The sequence below is a fragment of the Prionailurus bengalensis genome, chromosome C2 (genome assembly GCF_016509475.1).
Source record: "Prionailurus bengalensis isolate Pbe53 chromosome C2, Fcat_Pben_1.1_paternal_pri, whole genome shotgun sequence".
Classification (NCBI taxonomy): domain Eukaryota; kingdom Metazoa; phylum Chordata; class Mammalia; order Carnivora; family Felidae; genus Prionailurus; species Prionailurus bengalensis.
The window spans coordinates 137365829-137387054 of NC_057350.1; the positions used below are offsets into that span (position 1 = coordinate 137365829).

General features: G+C 39.9%; 1 protein-coding gene across 1 annotated transcript in view; it reads left to right on the forward strand.

The window, feature by feature from the left end:
• KCNH8 (potassium voltage-gated channel subfamily H member 8) overlaps positions 1–21226 on the forward strand; it is a 112305-nt gene that overhangs the window by 46729 nt on the left and 44350 nt on the right. The window contains exons 3-5 of the mRNA XM_043593316.1: positions 2073–2272; positions 3155–3404; positions 9089–9303. Of these exons, the coding sequence (XP_043449251.1) occupies positions 2073–2272; positions 3155–3404; positions 9089–9303 (665 nt within the window). The remainder of the gene's footprint in view (positions 1–2072; positions 2273–3154; positions 3405–9088; positions 9304–21226) is intronic.

Consider the following 21226-nt stretch of genomic DNA (forward strand, 5'->3'; position numbering starts at 1 on the left):
TGTATCCATTTTGATGTAAGAAACTTTAACAGAGCTCCTTGGACATTGAGATTTTGGTACAGGGACACTTCGAGAGCTCCTAATAGACAAACTACTAGACTTGTAGTCTTTTTATTTTTTTAACCAAAAACTGCTGGGCTGAAATCTGAATATCTGAGACTTGATCTGCCCATAAATGTAATATACCCAGCCCTCACGTCTTCCAATGTCACAGCCCCAGGTGGGTCGAAGACCTTCTTGGACTATCTGATGGCATCTGCAGGGGCCATTCCAGTTCTGTTTGGCTGATGACTATTTAGTGCAAATTCCTGTCCTGAATTTTCTGATTTTAAGATTCCTGACCACTCCCTACACTGGGCAACTCCTAGAAATCCCTTTTTTTTCTGGTAGAAGAACCATCTCCAATCTCCACCAACTCTTGAATTCGTGTGAACAAAGTTTTCTATCTTATTATAATCGGGTGGTGGTTTCAGAAAGGGGACGGTTCAGTAAGAAATTGGGGATTAACAAAACCACACTGAGATATCACCTCACACCAGTCAGAGTGGCTAAAATGAACAAATCAGGAGACTATAGGTGCTGGAGAGGATGTGGAGAAACGGGAACCCTCTTGCACTGTTGGTGGGAATGCAAACTGGTGCAGCCGCTCTGGAAAGCAGTGTGGAGGTTCCTCAAAAAACTAAAAACAGATCTCCCCTATGACCCAGCAATAGCACTGCTAGGAATTTACCCAAGGGATACAGGAGTGCCGATGCATAGGGGCACTTGTACCCCAATGTTTATAGCAGCACTTTCAACAATGGCCAAATTATGGAAAGAGCCTAAATGTCCATCAACTGATGAATGGATAAAGAAATTGTGGTTTATATACACAGTGGAATACTATGTGGCAATGAGAAAGAACGAAATATGGCCCTTTGTAGCAACGTGGATGGAACTGGAGAGTGTTATGCTAAGTGAAATAAATCGTACAGAGAAAGACAGATACCATATATTTTCACTCTTATGTGGATCCTGAGAAACTTAACAGAAGACCATAGGGGAGGGGAAGGAAAAATAAAAAGTTAGGGAGGGAGGGAGCCAAAGCATAAGAGACTCTTAAAAACTGAGAACAAACTGAGGGTTGATGGGGGTGGGAGGGAGGGGAGGGTGGGTGATGGGTGTTGAGGAGGGTACCTGTTGGGATGAGCACTGGGTGTTGTATGGAAACCAAGGTGAGAATAAATTTCATATTAAAAAAAAAAAGAAATCGGGGATTAAATATAATCTGACTGAGAAAGCTCATCAAAACAGGAGTCCTATGTATATGTACCACCTGGTTCTTCTCAGGACGGCAACATAACACTAGGCAGAATACCAGTTTTCCTCTGTGAATGTATTTGTTTCTCTAATGGTCTCAGATTTTTTGATATCTCCCTTAAAATTTAACCACGGAGTAACCACAGAGCCAAAGTGGGGTTAGCGATTGGAGCCATATTAATCTCAGCTTCAGATTGCTCAGAAAATCCTCAGTTACATTTCTAGCCACTTTCTCCATACCTTTATTAATAAAAATGTGTCATATTTAATATCATAAAACTAATTTTAAGTGATGGCTTAGGAGAAAAGACTAGGGCTAACCACTTAGACTAATTTTGAAAATGTATTTGTTATTATGATAACCACTGAACTATAACTTTATAGTTTATTTTATGAAATTATATTAAAATTATTTTATCATGGCTATTAAACTATACCTGTTAAAAATGTAGATGCGAGAAGTACAAAATAAAAGTTTGTCCTGGCCAGAATGGCAGGTAACGGATTAAGTGTGGGTCAGTTTTGCCTATTACTGAGGATTTTCGGCAGATACTTTTATTCTGATCGATTTTAACTCTGATCAAAATGACTACATTAAGATGCACTCTATGGCGAAGTGGCTGTACCAAAACGCTTGTACCAAAACAGCTGTATCAACATGGCCACATAAACATACTCTGCTGAATTCAGGACCTATAAACTTAAATTAGGCTTAACAGGTGAGCCCCTCCGTCATAGTTCTCTCCCACTGTATGCTGTGTTGTCTTCTCTAGCCTTGATGCACGCCTTGGTGTTTGGAAACGTGACCGCGATCATACAGAGGATGTATTCCAGATGGTCCCTCTATCACACTAGAACTAAGGATCTGAAGGACTTTATACGAGTCCATCACCTGCCCCAGCAGCTCAAGCAGAGGATGCTCGAATATTTCCAAACAACATGGTCAGTCAACAATGGAATAGATTCAAATGAGGTAATGTTCATTTCTCATGCTGAGGTTTTCAGGCAGAAAGCACATATTCTTAGGTAAAAGCAAGGTGCTCAAATTCAGGTCTTGGAAGTGAAGTACACATCTACCAACTTCCTCATCCCTATTTTTTAATCCCTCGTGAAACCCAGTCTATCTTCTTTCATCTGCTTTGGCTTATGTTTTCATTACGCCACTTTGGATTGACCAGTGTTTTATGTTAATTTGCTATTCTGGTCAATTGGATTGCCTAACTTTCATCCTCATTGGCCCTCTTCGGAGGAACCAACTCTTATGACTACTAAATGGTGTCATCTTGGAATTGAGATTAACCAAGTTAATGTGTGCCTTTAAAACCAACAAAGTAAAACCGAAAATATCTTCTAGCACACGTGTTATCTGTAGACTCCCAGGAATACTCCAGACCACCACTGTAAGAAAGGTATCCTATAAATCAAACAAACGTGCTACAACCGCCCCCCTCCCAATCAAGCTAGTAATCCATACTTTTAAGTAATTATTTGGTTTCTTTTCTCTTCGTGTGATCACAATGCTAGAGGAAACACCAGTGGGTCCAAATTCCATATCTTCTGTCCCGAGTAGGAGTCTTTGTGAGAAGCATGTCACAGTATGCCATACGTTTTCGTTCCAGAATCTTTTATTAATGTATTCTACTTCCCCGGCCTTATTATCAGCTAATTTTTAATTAGCACCTAACTGGGGTCACAGTCACTAAAAAAAAAAAATCTCTCCAGGACTCTCACATACATATAGTTCCTCTTCTATACTCTTATTGGTCAAACAGTGGGAAGAACACCCCCTTGTCTTGCAGAGTAAATCAATTAGACTAGACTTACCCCAACTTGATTTCTTCTTTCATCTTGACAGCTTTTGAAAGACTTTCCAGATGAGCTGCGTTCTGACATCACTATGCATTTGAACAAGGAGATCTTACAGTTGTCCCTTTTTGAGTGTGCCAGCCGGGGCTGCCTCAGGTCTCTGTCTCTACACATCAAAACCTCTTTCTGTGCTCCGGGGGAGTATCTGCTGCGTCAAGGAGATGCTTTGCAGGCCATCTACTTTGTATGCTCAGGCTCCATGGAAGTTCTTAAAGACAGCATGGTGCTGGCTATTCTTGGTACGTCGGAGTTGAAAAGCTTCATGAAATTTTACCCTAGAGCATAAGTTAAAAAGAAAAAAGGGGGGAGGGAGGTACTGCTATTGTAAGAAAATTCTGGATGAATATATGGAATCAGGCAAATTTGAATGGATTTAATTTGCCAACTATGTTTATTATTGTTCTGCCACATACTGAGTTTCCACATTCAACGTATCATTTCATTCTTGTTAAAAATCCAGCAGTATTGGGGCGCCTGGGTGGCTCAGTCAGTGGAGCGTCGCCCTCTTTGCCCCTCCTCTGCTCACATATGCGTGCTCACTCTCTATCTGGATTCATACTGCTGGATTAAAAACAAATCCAGGGGCACCTGGGTGGCTCAGTTGTTTCAGTGTCTGACTTTGGCTCAGGCTACGATCTCACAGTTAGTGAGATTGAGCCCCAGAGCAGGCTCTTTGCGGTCAGGCAGAGCCCGCTTCAGATCCTTCGTCTCCCTCTCTCACTCTCTACCCCTCGCCCACTTTCTCTTGCGCTCTCTCTCCCCAAAATAAATAAACATGAAAAAAATTTGTTTAAATCCAGCAGAATGAATATTAACCCCATTTTACAAATGACTAAATAGTATGTTAACTTAATTTGTCCCAAATAACATAAGAAAATGAACACAGTTCCTTCTGATTCCTAAAGCCAGATTACTAGTCGTGATGCCTGCTGCCTCTTAGTGAAATAGCTGGTCACTTTTAAAGGGGCATTTTTGTATTTTTGTGGAGAACAAAGTCAGAGAAGAACATGAAAATGGCTCCATCTGTGCTAGAAATAACACAAAAGTGATTATGCACTGAAGATGAGCTCTCACTGCAGTCACTAACCCAATATTGTCAAGGTGGCCATAGGCCTCTTTTTTATTTTTTTTAACTTCCTCAAAGAAAATTCACAAGATAGTTTGTGAAGATTTTGCACCACAAAACTGACTCCCAACTTTTAAGACCTAATTGGTGTTCATTGAAATATAAAGGTCAGCTGACAAAAGGTGTCATGTAGAGTGAATATAGAAAAATTCCTACCCACAATTTTATGTGTACTTCTTTTAACATCACTCGTTTTTTGTTTATTCAAATATTTATTGGGGCTTACGAACGTATCAGGTTGTGATCTAAATATATTTTGAACACCAATGTAGTACACCACTGTTTAGAATTTGTGTTCATAAAAAGGGGCTAATTTATATTTAATATATTCAAGAGCTAAGATTTAGAAACAACTTAACCGTTTATAACATATTTTTACATATCGGGTCTTGCTTAAGCCTTCCTAACACAAAGAGACAGATAAGAGTGGTGTTTTCTGTTTTTTCCAAAGTCAAAGCTAACCTAGGTTTTTTGACTCTATCTCCGGCGCTCTTTCCCACGTCTAAGCAATGCCTATTTTTCTATCTCTAATCATCACTGGATTCTAGTTTGTAAGCTTCAAGACAGATTATACTTTGGAAAAGGAAAGGAGAACTAAAATTTAGAGACTCCCTAATATGAGCCGGGTGTTTTATATCCATTATCCAATTTAAATCCTACTGCCCCGTTAGGTTGTTGTGATTATCTCCAATTAAAGGTGAAGAGTGGAGGCTAGGGAATAGTGAAATAAACAGGTGCTTCCCATTGCTTCATGTTTACTCAGTCGGCCATGTACCAGGGAAAAGGTAGGGCTTGCCTTCCAGAGCTTTGGCTCAACTCTTGACTCACCCTCTTATGTTTTTCTCCTGAACAGAAAAGTACTGACAGAAGAGCGACTGGGTTTATTTTCAACTTGGCCAGTTCATCATCAGTGTTAGAGTGAGGCTTTCTGTGTTTGTGTGTTTTTAAGAAGAGACTTAACATTCCTGCTCACCTCTCAACTCTGTGAAGTTAAAGGCCAATCATTCTATTATTTCATGGTTCTAAATTACAATTGATAATTATTTCTTAATTTGCTTCAAAAACTTAACTTTAATCATAACATACCTTTCCATGGGCTTTCTTAGGACTATGTAAGTTTTGTAGCCTGCCTATTGACATAGCCTGCTTTTAAAAGGGCATATAGTTATTTTCCAGAACTATATGGCTTCATATGCTTGTAAGCCAAAATAATGCATGATGTTTAAATACATATGATGTGGTTTTTCCCCATAATTGTGCTGAATTTTTACATTTGGTAACTAGCAACGATACTAGGAATGGAATATGAAGGCAACCGCCATAACATTAGAACATAATAGGTACAAATTTGATGGCTTCTAGGTAATTAACATTGTTTGCAATACATAATTCAACTGGATTTTCTTATTTAAAACATTCTACTCACAGCTGAAAGATTTAATCCGTTGCCTTTTGCTCTTGGCCCCGATTTCCTCCATAAATTATGATTTTCATGATTAGCATTTTCACATATTCGTTTCCACAACATCAAAAATGATTTAAGTGCAAATTGCCATGTGACCATTCTAAATACTCCTGTGTGGTATTGGGACTAAACCCAAACAAGGATAACGAATTATTAATATTTTATCCCTGTGATTAACATTATTTCAGTGGAGATTGAGTATTTTACTTTCCCTGTGGTAATATTGTCTTATAGGGCCAATTAAAATCAATACTGACTTTGATACACTTAAGCACATGGCTTCACATTTGATCTGTAGATATTTAATACATGTTCACTCTGCCAACAAAATGAATTAATATACAATGTTGTAGGGAGGAAGTATCACCAAACAGCTGTCAAGCCATAACTTATTCAAGCACCTCAGTTGTCCAATCAATACATGAAGGCATTTCTTAATCTGATGCCTGGGGAGGCAGTTGACATAGAGGCAAGGATTTGTTATGGGGGTAGAAATTGTTTGCTTTGCACACCTTCATTTCATGTCCTGGTAATTGTGTTTTTCCACCAATTTCTTCATTGTTGTTTAAAAGAAAATGACAAAGCACTGATAAATGTGTTCTTCACGGATGGTGTTAGTCTGCCTAATTATAATTAAACATGTTATTGCTCTAACCTGGACAGTTTGCAGATACATCTCATCAGCTACCCCACCCCCTGTGGAAGAATAACTGGCTAGCAAATATCAATAATAGAATTCTGAAAAATGGAAGTAGTAAGGGACCATAGAGATCTTGCTCTTCTTTTAGAAAGAAGGATACCAGGACTTAGAGTAATTAGGAAACTTAGATGAAGGTTCTAATGCATGATAGTGAGAAATTCATAAGACGGTACAATCAGCAAGGATGCAGCCCATGTTGTAATTTACCAGTGCTCACCTTGCCAGGGCTCAACAGTGTCCACAACACATGTCAGTGTTTCATAAATATTCACTCAATGAATAAATAAACTGGAATTCTTTCTAGGATGCCAAGTTTGGCAAGATGTTGGTGGTGTTTTATAGCTTGGGTCATTGTGGCTTAAATAGCCATGCTACAGTCACCCTAGGTAGGAAAGTATGATAACTCTGAAGTCATTGTAGGGGTTTCTGGGTGGCTCAGTCAGTGAAGCGTCTTTGTCTCAGGTCACGCTCTCGCCATTCGCGAGCTCTAGCCCCGTGTCAGGCTCTGTGCCGACAGCTCAGAGCCCGGAGCCTGCTTCGGATTCTGTGTCTCCCTCTCTCTCTTTCCCTTTCCCACTAGCACTCTATCTCTCGCTCTCAAAAATAAATAAACATTTTTTTTAATGTTTAAATAAATAAAGTCACTCCAAACAGCAGTTGCTTCACAGAAAAATGTAAATCTTCTTTGTGGCAAGACACTGCATCGTGATAAATTCTCCTGAGATATACAAATTTCAAAATTTGCTGTATTCAGAGCATCTGGGCTATATATTTACATCTGTGCCCAACTTTGAGTTTTCGAGCACTAATTTAGATTTCTAATAAAATATGTAAGAAACAATTTCCAAGGTTAGCGTTATTGGTGACAACATTTAAATCCAACTTGACTTCTCTAGCACCATGTGGCTGTTTACTCCCTTAGCATCTGTAAGTATAGATTTTAGCCCTGTTTTTTCTTTGGCCAACTAGGCTCAATTTCAAAATTTAAATGTAATGTTAATTCAGAGATAATATTTAGATGTAATCCAATAATTTCCAGATGTTCAATTTTTATCTGTTACATATTTATGAACATTTCAGGTGTTCATGGTTAATTTGGCATGTTTCTTTTCCTGTGAAATTCAATAAAACAGAATTTTATTGAAGTCTGATACAAGTCAGAGGCTTTGCTTCCTGAAATGCTGGGCACGATAAAGGAATGAAAATGTAGAAGTTAAAAACTTAATTGAATGGAGGACAGGGCAATTTGTTGTATACCATTCCAAAGATACTATTTGCTTGGTGGTTTTTCTGTCGATCAGTTGTTGGTTGTTGATTCCCTCTGAAATGGAGCAGGCGGCCATTAAAAAAAATAATGAAATTTAAAGCCCGTGCAGAAGGACAAAGCAAAGAAACTCCTAAGTTGTAGCCATGAATCTAATGCCAGTATCCTCTGTGAACTTACGTCATATTATTTCAGCATTTAACCTAAGTTTGTGTGAGAACTGAATGGATTTTCTTTCATGTTTCTCACAGGGATGCTGATAATGGCTGTGTCTAAAATCTGAAGCTGTAATCAGGGTTTTTTTGTTAGCTCTTTACATTTATGCTCACCTTCCTGCTAAGCGAAACTGATTCAAATCAGTTGAAAGATTTTAAAGATTCAAATACATCGGCCAGTATTATCTAATCATAAACGCAAGGAAGCCAGCTAGTTCCAGGCAGGTGAATCCAGCCAAAGACTGATAGGCTGAGGTATTGCATGCAGAGCATCAGGGGTGCTGGGTGTGGGGTGGGCACAGGCCACCAAATGGTGATACGTCTCTCTCCCTGCAGTGACACAAGTGAAAAGCTCATAGCTTTTATTTACTCGCTTTCTTTTTTGATGGGAAAATTGGGCTTTCACACTGTCACAGAATATTAGAACTGCAGCTTATGTTTCACATTTTTATGTAGTAGATTTCACCATCCATGACGCGCAATACTTGATGTCTGCCTCCCAGTTCTGAGCAGGGGGAGGCAGGGCACGCCCACCTTCCTCGCCCTCCTGTCTTGTAGACATGTTTGTAGGTAGATGAAACAACCTGAGTATGTTAGAAAGCTGATGATGAATCCCACCTTACTGTGTTAGAATGAAAATTAGTAGTAATACACGTTCGATGGTCTCGTTTCGAGCCTTTTTGCACTCAAAAAAATCAGAGCCATTATTATGTCCCTTGAAGAGTTGAGGCAACTGTGACACAGATGTCAACTTCTCTGTCTAAAGTCAATTATGGGATGCTGAGGGACTGTCTGGAGCCCATCTGTGACCTAACAGTTCCTAACTCTGGCTCTCCTAGCCCTTACCCCCTAGACTACTGTTCTCGCTGGGAACGGTTTTGCCTGCCAGGGGACATTTGGCAATATCTGAAGGTGTTTTGGGTTGTCACCACTGGGGGTCGGGGATATGAGCTGCTGCTAAACATTCTACTGTGCAGAAAACCCCCAACCACAAAGAATTACCAGGCCCCGAATCTCAACACCGCTGAGATGAAGGTTTCTGTTTCCCTTGTGGTGTCATCTCAGCCAAGTGATGCCTGTAAGTCAGATGAGGTCGCCAGTCTCAGCTTGCTTTTCTTTAAAATTAACCTGTCTCTTTTTTCACTGTTTCAAGGGAAAGGAGACTTAATTGGAGCAAATCTATCAATTAAGGACCAAGTGATCAAGACCAACGCAGATGTGAAGGCTTTAACCTACTGTGATCTTCAGTGCATCATCCTCAAAGGACTCTTTGAAGTGCTAGACCTTTACCCAGAATATGCTCACAAATTCGTGGAAGATATTCAGCATGACCTTACATACAACCTTCGAGAAGGTCACGAGAGTGATGTAAGTCTCACTTCTAATCAGTGCCAAGACCTAAAACATGGGGCCTGGAGATCATTTATAACAGTAAAAAGCATATGTCATGACTTCACTTGTAAAAGTCTCTGAATGAATAAAGTATGATTATTCGACCACTAGTTGAACAATGAAATAATTAGCCAGAAGTCAAGCCTGCAGTTTGTTATCAGTGCTCTAGGAAAGTATTATTTGTAGATGACCTCCCTTAATTCAGCGTCTTTCCTGTTTATTTTCACGTGCTTCTAACTAGAATCCGTTTCAGTGATACATAAGATTTAGCTACCGATGTGTGATTTCTCCCGAATGTCAAGATTCAGCTAGAAAAATGGCTCAGGGTTTGCTATGTTAGTAATTGTTTACCATTCCACTTGCTTGTTATGGAGTTTGCTCAAAAATAATCTTTTTGTTAACCAGTACCCAAAACAGTCTATCTTAAAATGACTAAATATGCATAAAAGGATTCAAGCCAAAGATTGTCACACTGAAAGCATAATGAGTATTTTATGAAATTATGTATTTGCTGCATGTTTCAGTTTATACAAACAGCTTTCCTAACAAAATAGGTACTATGCTACATCCTGTGATTAAGCTGATCACGAACATGACTTCATTAGATGTGTCAGAGACACAAATGATTTAATAGGAATGATTATTGAAAGGCAAGCCAGAGCATGCATAGCATTCTGTAACAACAAAGGCTTAATCTGCTGCCTTGAGTTTTGTCCCAGATATTTGCAATACTCCTTTTTTTTTCCCGAGGAACTATTGTTTTGACTAACCCATATTGTGCAGGCATTTTGTTAGGCATTAATATTCCTCACTTTGGAAGACAGAGAAAGAATACAAATTGTATATTACTTCATCTCGGTTGAGGATCTCAAATGACAGTCAATATGTAGATGGCACACCATTCCGAAGTTCAAGATTAACCAGTTTTGAATGTGTGCTTCTCTCTGTTAACGGTAGCAAACAGCAAAGGAGGTATCAATATTTGGGGGGAACTTATTTGTGCTCTGCACTCTGCCTAGATAAAGCCTCTCATTTAGTGCTTGTGGTGACTTTTTAAGGTAAGTATCCATCAATTTTTATGGAGCAGAAAACAGATTCAGAATGGCTAAGTAACATGTTTATAACCTCATGGACTTGTAGGGACAGAGCCTGAGCACAGATATCTGTCACTGTAAAATCTATACACTAACTGTTGGTTATATTGTCTCTTATTGAAGACACTTCCATATCTTCCAATTCAACAGATGGATTTTTAAAACAACACGTGTCTTTTGTAGTCGCTACGACAGCCTACCGTGACAACTATTTTTGAAAAGTGGAGGTGTGCTAGAGGAAGCAATTGAAGAGGAAAGAAGAAATGAGGGCAGAGAGTAATAGCAACATGCCTCAGCATAGTAAAGTAGAAAATATTGGATCTCAACCCCTGCCTTTCTTTTATTTGATTCCTTTTTAAAGATCCATATACCATATCTTTGATTGAATTTTTTATCCTTTTTTTCCCTATTTTCTGGAACAGTAATCATAGGGATTTTTGAACTCCAATACCTGAATTGCCTTTGGGATTATTTTCATGAACTGTTCTTTCTCTTGCGTTGTTTTGTTTCGTTGTGGTCAATTCGGTTCCTTCTTTTTAGCAGATGACATACTTTTGTTTGTAGATGTCACTTATGAAAATTGTTTCTACTATTTTCCTCCAAACAGGCTTAGGTTTTCTTCTGGCAGGCAGATCAAGGTCCAGCCAACCACTCCCATTCTGTCCAGAGCTCCTCTTCGTCTTTGTTAGGTTGCTCTGTTTCAGCTTCACCCAACCTCCAGGGCTCTAAGACATGGTTTTTCCGGGATCTCAACTAAAAAGCCTTACATGTTTACCAGCGCCTCCCCAGGTGGGGCTTGAACTCCACCCTCCCTCTCCTCTGGACTGTGTGGTGGCCAAGACCTCTACTCTGCCATTAACCTCCCGGTTGCTGTTCTGTCCTGAGTCTCCTGGAGCGCTGCCCTGTGCAGGCTCACGTTAGGCTCATGCCTCCAGGGCCACACTGAGGCAGTTACCTATTCTCTGGGATTTCACACCTCAAATCCCAGGTGGTTTGTTCACCTGAACTCCATCCTCTGTCTCCTTAGCCAGTAAGACCGCTCCTTTCTATTCTACTCTCTTCCACCTCACAATGAAATAGCAAATTCCCTCAAGAAGATACTTGGGTAAATGCAGAGCATGCACCTGTGTGTTCCTCTTTTCTCAGGGACCAGAACCCTTCAAGTCTTCCCTCAGCGGATTGTTCTCCAGTGCTTTCAAACAGTTGTTTTGTGTATTTTGTCCAGCTTTACTTTTTACTAGAGGGTTAGTTCAATATAAGCTATTTCGTTAAGTCATAAGTATTGCTTCTTTTCAGAGGGTCCCTTATCAGCTGCATTTTAAAGGCAAAGGGGAACTGAAGCTTGCCTCCAAAACCCTTATTGCCTTGTTTTTCCTAATCATTTATCACTCAAAACTTCCCTCTGTCTGTCTGTCTGTCTCTCTCTCTCTGTATAGATTTTGGGATGCTATGCCTTCTGAAGGCTAGTTAAATTTGGACCACCCTTCCCCATAATTCCATACCCTGGGGAAAAGTCTTCTGCTCTTTCTAAAGATACAACTTCTAGGCGAGTTTGTATTCTGATTATAACCCAAGATTATGGTTTCTTGCTTTGCTTTGCAACTCTGCTGTCAGACCAGTGTGAAACCCAGCCCCTTTCCTTACATGTTCACACAAATAAAAATATCGAATCCGACAGGATTTTTAGTGGGTTGAAGCCTCTGTGGAAGGTTGACCAGTGGGTTGTAGAGGAAGGAACATTTGCAGAAGGGAAATGCAAACGATATAAATGTAATGTGTCTATATATCCTTCGGCCCTTTCTTGCTGCTGTCATCACTCTTCTTGCTCTCTCTTCATTTCCAGATTCCCTGTTATTGCTGATCCATATTAGTTTAACTCCCACTGTTTGGTTGTCTGTCACCTTTCTGATTTTGCCTTCTAGGTTCACCTTTTGCCCCTGTACCTACTACCCTGTTAGGTGACATGGAACATCTGGGTAAAGAGAAGACTGATGGTCAACCCATTTTGAAATAAAGGCCATAAAAGGATTTTAAGAAATAGTCAAAATTTAGAAGGGGATATGGATGCAAGATATAACTCCTAGAACTATGATAAATGATGTAACTTTCGAATGACCGCTCATCCAGTTCTCACAGTAAAATTAATTGAAATCTGTAAAATATACTCTAAGTTTGTGAAAAGGCTAACTAGCATGGTTTGGACCTAATTATGCATTTTATGCACCCAGTGTTTTCTATATTTGCCTTATTTATATCTTCTGGATGGCTCCAATATGGACAGAGATTAATTTAGTTATTCCTGTCTATGCAGATTATGAGAAATTTGCCTCACTGCTTCTCATGGTAAACTCTATAAAATTGATTTTAGCACACTCAGGTATTGTTGGTTGTGAAATTTAGTGCCTTAATATAAGAATTTTGAATTTGTGATGAAATGACAGACGTGTATCTAAAATATGTGCTTTCAAAAATTACTCACGCTAATGCACCGAAAATCAGGGCTCGATGGCTACATATCAAATACCTAAGTGCTTCTCACATGGTCCACATGAACTTGGTGGTGGCGTTGTGGTTGTGGAGCAACGAACCGCAGTGGTTGTTGAAAAAGGATGATACCTTCTTACTGAGGGGCTCGTCGGTGATGAAACCTATTACGTTTTCAGTGTGTTTTTTCCTCAGTTTTTCATTATTGTCATGCATAAAAAATGAAGTCTCTTCCTTCAGGCTTCCCGCCTCGTTAGGAAGGGGTATTTCCCCCAGTTTCTTGAGGGTTAGTGACCTCGAGGTGAAGGTCTTCGAATGCCCATCTCCCATGCAGCACAACAGGTTACCCCAGAGTTCAGAGAAGGGAGCCCGTGAGGAGCGTGTACTTTCAGCAGCTTCTTTCCACTCTGATGGGATCATACGTGGGTGGTTTGAGGTGCTGACCTATCATAGCTGCCTCAAGCCTCAACGTTATAACATCCTAGTTCCCCACAACTGACTCCATATACTCTCTGTGTAGACCAAGAACCATGCTTAACTAGTGTAGTTATAAAACAGAATACTTCAAAGTCTCAAGTGACCCTCAAGTGAAACAAATGCAAAAATAGTCATAATTTGCTTCAGAAGTTCCAGAGTGGTCATAGGCAATAGTTAAGACATATATAAATAAACATAATGGAATGGAATAAACAGAATGGAATGAATTTAAGCCAAAAGTTTCCTGCTGATGGAAGGGTCAACTTTCCATTCCCTGGGGGTTGCGGGCATATGTGTGTGTGTGTGTGTGTGTGTGTGTGTGTGTAGGTATGGTAGATGCGGAAGGATATCTGACCGTGATAAATGGGAAGCGATATAATGAATGCTTCTCTTGCCTCCGTTCTTACTTCCTCACCACTCTCTCACCTCAAGGCCGCAGAAGCAATCTTCTCAAATTCTAAATTGGATCATGTCGTTCCATTGCTTAAAATATTTCAATGGATCCTCATGGACTATTAAGAAAATCCAGGCTCCCCACCATAACTTTGAAGTTTCTAGGCATTCCAGCACTTGCCTGCCTTTCAGATTCATCCGATGGCATCTTGTGTCCAGCCTTAGCCCCAGCAAACTGGCCTGTTTTTCCTTCCTTTCATGGGCCAGCCTCCTGCCTGCCTCTTGGGGCCTTTACATTTGTTCTTTCTTCCTGCAATGGTATTCCTCATGCCTTACCTGACCTACCACCTGCTCTGGAGTTTGCCTCTCCAGGTTATCCTCTGGCACAAAATCTTGTTTATCATTTTCATAGTAGTTAGCAAGATCTTAAGTTATTTTAATATGTCTATTTTCTTGTTCATGTTCACTTCTTCCTACCAGAATGTCTGCTTTATGCAGGCGTTGTTTTATTCTATATCTCCAGTGCCTAAGTCAGAGCCTAATGTGGAATTAACATTTAATATATATTCAATGACTGAATGCATGAACGTCAAAAAGTTTACTTTGCGATCTGGAACTTCTGTGAAATTTTGAGAAAATGAATAAAGTCCTAAAAGCATCAACCAAGTAGCCAGTAAATGGAATTTAAAATGAAAAGTTAAGAGGGGCGCCTGGCTGGCTCAGTCTGTAGACCATATGACTCGATCTCAGGGCCACGAGTTCAAGCCCCACATTGGGCCTCGAGCTTACTTAAAAAATAAAACGGAACAAAAAGTTAAGGGAATTCAGAATTGTATTTCTAAGAAGTTACAAAGCCGAAGGAAGTATCAATAGTAAGATTTAAAAGAACAAATTGAAAGAATAGGTAAATTGGAAATGGAATTTTTCGCTTCCCCCAAGTTCAAAGCAAGAGATTTTCAAAAACCGTAGGACGAACTTAAGCCAAATAACAAGCAAAAACAAAACCCTTGCAGTATAGGTAATGTAATCCTCCAGTGGGGTTTGGGATAGTAAGTTATATTTAAATGAAAAAGGATCTGCCTTCAAATCTAAGCTAACACGCGCATTTTCTGTACAAATAGGTGGACTGTTAAAACACTAATACCCCCAGAAAGTAGAGCATCAATACTTTTAACCATTAAATCACTCTGGACTGTTATTCAGCTCACATTTATTGCCTGGGGAATGAAGCTACAAACTTTATGAGTGAAATGAATTTCACGTGGAAAATGCCAGGGTCTAGTAAAGCAGCTCATCTATTTTGTGAAATGCTTCATCAAAATCTAACACGTGGATCTGTTGCACTTCATGGGAAACTGTGATGTAGAGGGTCTCTGATGTGTGTGGTGGAATCTGGTCAAGTAAAGCTCATGTTCCTTAGTTAGCATTAGTTTCAATGGCATCTGAATGTGAATTTATATTTCCATCTGGGTCTGGACCCCACGTCTTTCATCTGCCAAGGTGAATCTTTATTTTGTTTAAAGTTCTCAGAAGACAGCCCCTGTCTTAAATACAAATAGCATTGGAAAAAGCATCTAATTCCCAAGCATTATTGAGATGTGTCCACTGGACCATCTCGTATGTAATTAAGCTGTACTGCATCCAGGAGGTTTGACTCTGTGCGTCCTCCCTTAGATACAAACAAGCCTGAATAGATCTTTCGAGTGGAGTCTGGGATTTGCCAACATCTCTTTCTTGCCGCCTATGTGACTATATTACAATTTAATTCGAGATTGTACTGAAAAAGGAGCTATTTCCAAAGGAGGGAGTTGGTTTAAATTTAGTCCCCATTTCAGACTGGAATAAGATTGGGCTGCTTGGAAGCAATTTTCTTAAAAATGATTTACCGAATAGTAATAATTTAAAAAATCCTATCTGACAGCCCAGCTACTTAGCTCCTCGAGAGTAGCCTGTGTGTAGGTGTGCATCTGCTAGCTCAGTCTTGTGTAATAAGAGAACATAATTAATTCTGCACCTTTTTGAGATAATTGTTCTTAGAAAATTGCATAATGAAGGGCTCACGTGTCATTTGATCGTGTCAGCTTTCCTTATGATCCTGGGAGCAAGACATGTTTTGTTTGTCGGTTGTGTATTTTAAAATACTCTCCCAACAAAAAATATCTTGTAGCCAAGTGTGTTACCCAGCATACACTTTCATGGCGCTTAAGATATGGTGTCAGATATGCCAGGAAAAGCTCGGTAAATAATGGCCTGGAAGTTTTACTTGCATCCAGTATGTTTTCTGTGTTCTGAAACTCTTCTCATGCCATTCTCCCAATGGATTCAGAAGTTTTGGTGGCAAACATACTACCTTGATGGAAACAATTGTGTTTTGGGTGGTATCCCCAGAGCCCAGCCTTGTGTTTATGTTCATGACTTTCAGTAAATGAAGATTGCTGTTGAACTTATGGCACTTAGTGAACACCTTACTTGCTCTGATTGCAGCAAAAAGACCCGATGTCCTCTTTTTAAGTGATTACCCAGGCTCACTGCTTCATTCCCTCCATTATTATCAGTCTTGTCCCCATCTGTTTCCCCCGAAAGATCTCAGGGTGGAATGGACTCCACGGGACTCCTTTCCAACCTTGAAGTTCTCTTTCTCCTGCCTAGTCCCCTGCCTCAGAGAAATGAAAACTGAAAAAAGGTTACTCTTACCTCTTCTCAAACCACAGACTGATTCTTTTTTAAATTCTTATTTTAGGACAGAGCTAGTGTGGGGCATTAGCAAAAGGGCCAGCCTGAGAATTCTGGTAAGTTTTAGGGCAATTCAGAATAAGGACATTGACTGAAGGCAATAAAAACTCGACTTGAATCAATCACTAGAAGCAGATTTATTGTAAGTATTCCAAGTAGCTAATGGGATTAAATAAAATATACATACATACCTGCACACACCCACCCACCCCCCCCCCACACACACACACAGATGTGCACACACATCTGGATCTCAGAAATTCTTATAATCACATTGTGATTTTCTCCACATCTCTTACTTTCCATTTCCTCTCCATTTCTTTCTCCTTCAGTCATCATGCCCTCTTTCTTTATCCAAATGGCAAGAAATGGTCACAGGTAGCAACTCTTCAATTTGAGTGGGGAGCAGATTAAACTGGGACTCTCTTAGTTGATGCTAGATTCCTAAAAAAGAATGAGTGGTTCAGCTCATGTCAAGTGCCTGCCCAGGTTTCATCAGTTATTGTGTGTGGGAGTATTTGCGTGAGGCATCAGGGATGGAAGGAGAGCACATTGAAGTAACATGGTGTTTTCCATGGCAACCCATAGACTGAAGAGTTGAGATAAGAAGGATCCAGAAAAATGGGGGGTGGCCAGAGGTAGTTGTTGGACAAATGAAGCAAAGTCAGTGATTGTATGAACTGTGGGTAATCACATCATTATAGGTTGTACAAACATATCTCAGCAATATTTTCTTAGAAGTCAAATCTTATTTAAACATAAATTAAAAATAAAAACAAGCAAAGAACACACAAAAGGCTTTAAAGGACCCTGAATGGGCTCTTGTTTCATCTCCTCTGGATTCTCTCCTGTGTAGCCATTTGTCAATCAAACAGCATGAGGCACACCCTGCAAAGAGATCAACCACAGTTTGAGGACATCTGGGTATTTCAACTTGTGTTTGCAAGTTGAACAGTGAGCATTTAGATTTTTAAGCTCTTTGGGGGAAGCAGGGGTTAGCTGAGTTGGGAAAGTCAGAGGATAAAAAGGCCACCTGCCATCCCATAAACAAGACAGAAAAGTGTTTCTTTCCCTACTTCCTTGGTTGTTCCCATCCTGCAGGGAGCAGCAGATGTTCAGCCTGTAATAAAACGTGTCAGATTTGCACATGCACACACACGCACGCACACACACACACACACACACACACAGGCAGGACTGAACTTCTGCACATTCCTTGAAAATGAAAAGTTACCTAGGCTGCATCCACCAGGAATCCTCAACCCTGCCCCGCTGTTACTCAGGATCCTCCATTCCGCACTGCATTTTGAACGGTTGTCTAAGCCATCTGTGGAAGTACAGAGTCTGCGCCTGAATTCTCCGGTAGACTGTGGTCACAGAGCCCACCCTCATGACAAGGCTCTGTGATGTGAAGTTGATGTTGACACTGCTGATGGCATAATCACTCCTGTGAACCAAGTTGTAGGCTAAGCACTTTACGAACATTGCCTTACGTTACTCTCATAAAATTCTTGGACATAAGTTGCTGAGTTCATGTACTAGATAAGAAGACTAGTTAAAGACGAGAGAGGTAGAAACTGGCCCAGAGTCCTTCAGCAAGGAAGCAAGGGAGGCCAGGCACTGCAATTGCAGTCCCAAACCACCTGAAGCCTAAACCCAATGGAAACTTAGTGTAAGCTGATCCATCAAAACAAAGGATATGTTTTTCCTCTGTCCCTTAATTCTATGAGCAGTGAATGCCAGCTCTATTTATTAATGGTGGATTCATGGGAAACATGTTTCCATAGGAAAATAAGATTTACACACAAGAGAAAATGAGCCACAGAACTTTTCTATAATTCTTTGAACGGTACACTTTCTATTCGTGCATGTTCTTTCCATATGCTGTACTTTAATGAGAAAGCTTTTACAAAATAAATCATTAAAGGATTCAACCAAATTATAAGTGGAAAACTCAGTTGTATACATATAAGTTCTCTGAACCATGACTATGTTTATTTATCTTTGTAATCATTTTCCTTGTAAAACTCATGGAACAAAGTATGTGCTTGATGAATGCTTATTGGAATTTAATTCATTCACTCATATATATTTCCATATCCACAGAACAATAAAATGTTAGAATTGGAAGGGATCTTAAGTACCATCTATTAAAACTCCGTTTTTTCCTGTGATGACAAGTGACTTAAAGGGAGGGGAACAGAAAATGTATTCATTCACAGAACAAAAAATCTAGTCATTGGTTAGGTATATAACTTAAGTGAATTGTATACCTAAATGTATTAGAATATTCCCTTTTGCACAAAGTAGACTCTTACTTTGGGATGAAGTCTTCCCTCAACCATTCTGAGTATGCGTTTCAAATAAGATTCAGTAAAAATATCAAAATGTATCTCATTGGGTTTTAATTTCTCTTGTCAATTGCATATTAAGTAGCACATCTTCTGACCGAGAAAAGATGTTGATGTTTTTTAAGTATGTATTATGAGCAAGGGAGTATGTTTCCAATACCTCCTTTAATTTAAATTTTAATCTTTGCATCACCCCTGAATCCTTGCTTAACAGATGAAGGAACCGGGCGTCCAAGCAGTGCACAGCCTGAGATTAGAGAATTAGTAAAAGAATCAAACAGTATAAAATTGAGTCCAATTCTGGTATTCTGAATCCCAGCCTAGTACATTTGTCCACCAAAGCACTCTACCATAAATCAAAACATAATTCTCCTAAAAAGGGTTGGTCTCCTTTAGGCACCCTGACTTACAGCAGAAGCTATCCTGAATTTCCAGAATAACATTCACTTTAATCTTCTTAACCTTAATGCTATTACTTGTCACGTCTCATCAAAAACCCCCTGTGCCTGTTTCCAGAAAGACCTCTCATTAATAAGAGAATGAGTAAGACAGCACAACTATTGTAGCTTGGCCATCCAACTTGTCCTTTCCCTTAGTATTTGTGCTGTCATGTGCTCCTAAATCCATCTATTTATTAAATAACCCCCTGGTCACCAACTAGCTCTGGGAGAATGTCTTCCCATTCAAGTACATGCTTTTCAGTCTTCTCTGCATATAATCATTCTTCATCCTTCCCTTGTTCCATGTTGGAAAGTAAATCTGAAGTTTCAGACGTGCACTATCATTTCAGATGTACAAAATAGTTTTTCAACTCTTTTCAGACTCCATTTCATTGTTGTAAGAAGTTGGACGCCTTCTTAGCTGGGCATCTGGGTGGCTCAGTTGATTAAGTGTCTGACTCTTGATTTGACTCAGGTCTTGATCTTCTGATTCATGGGTTTGAGCCCCACATCACACTCTATACTGATGGAGGTGTGGAGCCTGCTTGGGATTCGCTCCCTCTCTCTGTTTTCCCCTCCCCCCACCCCACACACACATTCATTCTCTCTCTAAAAATAAATAAACGTTAAAAAAAAAAGTTGGAGGCCTTCTTAGCAATTGAAACAAAATGTTCTCCATCCTTCCTTTATGTGCGCATACACACAGTTATGGAGGAGGACTAAGAATATAGATGAAAGCAGCAATATTTTTAACATTTCTCAGTCAGTCTTCAAATATTTTACCAGTGTGTATGTTAGGATTTTTTGAAAACATAATTTTATTCTGTTTTTCTATTCAAGAACATTTGATCTCCTGGGTCTTGTTAGAATAATCCCGAATGTTTTACTACAGTATATATTTCACCGTGTGGGATCTTTCAAAGATCATCCTTGGGCACGTAAGACATCGCTTCAGTTAGCCCTTTAATCCCAAACCCAAACTCGACAGATACAACATCCAGTCAGTGGGTGGTATGATTAAAACTGCTCTAAATGAGCTAAGTTGGTGGAAATTCAATTAAAATTAAAAGCAAATTACAAAATCCTAGGATAAACATCTCTAATAACGCTTTTCCCATGAAGTTCCCCAAAAGGGTGTAGACAGCAGAGACGATGACATATGGTGGAGACAGTCTGCTTACACCGCGGCACAGACTGTGCTCGGCAGGCAGATCTGGAGGCCTCCGGTCTCATCAGATTGTAGGCATCTATTTGCTCACCATTTAAGCCCAGCATTCTGGGATGCCAAAAGAGTGGCGGCTTTGACTGAAGGAAACAGTAGCCAAGGAGTCAGAAATAGGAAGCAAACGAGATGCCAAGTGGGGGGGGGGGGGGGGGAGTGAAGTGCCTCAGGATTATGAATTGGAAGGCCAGCGTGTGGTACTCATGGTAACCCTAGGCGGGCGGAGGGATCCGTGGAGATACCGTTCTGTGAAATGAATTGGGGTTTAAAGGATTTGGTTCCCATGTCATGGAGGAAAATGATTAAGCAAAAATTCTTCGATGAACATCTGCAAGATGCTAAGCTTTTAGTGATGTGGTAATCCCACTTATATGTTCCACCCGGAAGATTAAGTTCTTTAAAAGCAGAGCATATGGTCACCGATCTGTGTCATTGCATTTTGCCAGGATTTGTAAACAGTCCCAAGTCTGACTAGGGCTAACGCATCATGGTTATATTCCAGGTTGTACTGCTTATATATTTTTTTCTCTTATTAATCACACTTTCATCTTGACAGGACAGAATGTTAGCATCATATTTGAGGAAAAAAGCAAAAAACCCAAACAGCATTCTGTCAAAAAGAACCCACGAATGCTAGGTATCAGACTCAATACACATAGAAGTTGTATGACTTGGAACAAGTTGCTGTCTTTCTGTGGGCCTCTA